This window comes from Eimeria mitis, genomic scaffold (assembly GCF_000499745.2).
Source record: "Eimeria mitis Houghton genomic scaffold, Emh_scaff5457, whole genome shotgun sequence".
Lineage (NCBI taxonomy): Eukaryota > Apicomplexa > Conoidasida > Eucoccidiorida > Eimeriidae > Eimeria > Eimeria mitis.
Window position 1 is genome coordinate 2,444 of NW_013573727.1, and position 1,557 is coordinate 4,000.

At 40.7% G+C, this 1,557-nt stretch overlaps 1 protein-coding gene across 1 annotated transcript in view; it reads right to left on the reverse strand.

The window, feature by feature from the left end:
* Positions 1-1,405, reverse strand: part of EMH_0082200 (uncharacterized protein) — a gene marked incomplete at both ends in the record, with an annotated part of 2,943 nt that extends 1,538 nt beyond the window's left edge. Inside the window, 2 exons of the mRNA XM_013500486.1 lie at positions 234-587; positions 1,377-1,405. Coding sequence (XP_013355940.1) covers positions 234-587; positions 1,377-1,405 — 383 coding nt within the window. The remainder of the gene's footprint in view (positions 1-233; positions 588-1,376) is intronic.
* Positions 1,406-1,557: the final 152 nt, after the last annotated feature.

Below are 1,557 nucleotides of genomic sequence, written 5' to 3' on the forward strand. Positions count from 1 at the left end.
CCGAGGAGGATTTATTTAATTTATCGAATTTTTTTGCTATTTTTCTGAAAGCAGTAAAATTGAGGCGAATAAAAGAAGAGAGAAAAACTATTTCGTTTGCTTGTGCATGCAGAGCTGCTTCGATTGCTGCTGTTTCTTTTTCTATTGCTGCTGCTAGTTCTCCTCTATCCTTTAAACCCCTTGATGCTATACCTGCTGCTGCTGCTGCTGCTGCTGCTGCTGATGCTGCTGACCATGCAACACCCGTACAGTTCTCCCCATATACAGAGGAAGCATCTACGTTGCTCTCCTGCTGCTGCTGCTGCTGCTGCTGCTGCTGCTGCTGTTCTTTTTGCTGCTGCTGCTGCTGTTCTTGCTGCTGCTGCTGCTCGTCATTGTCTTTCTGTTGCTGCTCTTGTTGCTGCTGCGGAGACAGCTGACGAGAAGGGGGGTTCACCAGCAGCTCCTGCTGCTGCTGCTGCAGCACATACAGCTGCTCTAGCAGCTGCTGCAGCGCAGCAGCAGCAGCAATAAGAGTAGCAACAGCAAACCCATTCACCTTTGCTAGCTCGTGCTGCAGCAGGTCCTCGAAGCGGCTCTCTGGGGGCCTGCAGCAGCAGCAGCAGCAGCAGCAGCAGCAACAGCAGCAGAAGCAGATATAGTAATACCACAAGCAGCGATACAGCAATAGCAGCAGCACACACACAGCAGCAGCAGCAGCAGCAGCAGCAACAAAAGCAGCAGCAAGAGTGCAGCACCGCTGCAGCAACAGCAACAGCAGCAAATCTAGAAGCAGTGTTATCATCAGCAGCATTAGAAGCAGCAGCAGCAGCAGCAGCAGCAGCAGCAGAACTACCACTAGCAGCAGCAGCAGCAACACTATTAGCAGCAGCAGAAGCAGCAACAGGATGCTGTGAATGCAGCATCAGCAGCAGCAGCAGCAGCAGCAACAGCAGCAGTATTAGCAAAAGTAGTAACAGCTTCTTGTATAGAGAGTAAACATAAACTAAATACATCTATAAACAACTAAAAAAAAAATAAAAAAACAAAACAAACAAACAAATAAAATAAATAAATAAACAAATAAAATAAACAAATAAATAAATAAAATAAATAAACAAATAAATAAACAAATAAAATACCTATAATGTTCTCCTTCTAGTGCTTTAGTATTAGCAAAAGTAGTAACAGCTTCTTGTATAGAGAGCAAACATAAACTAAATACATCTATAAGAAACTAAAAAAAGAGAAAAACACAAAAATAAACAACTAAACAACAAAACAAACACCAAAACAAACAAAATAAACAAATAAAGAACAAAATAAACAAATAAATAAACAAATAAATACCTATAATGTTCTCCTTCTAGTGCCTTTGTATTAGCAAAAGTAGTAACAGCTTCTTGTATAGACAGCGCGGAGACATCTGCCCCCGTAAAAAGTTTTACTGCTTTTTTTAGTTCTTTATAAGAAACATAAAAACGAGCACGGTGACACTCACGTAACTCCTGTAAACGCTTTGAAAACTTCATCTTTTTTTTTTTTTTTTTTTTTTTTTTTTTTTTTTTTTTTTTTTTT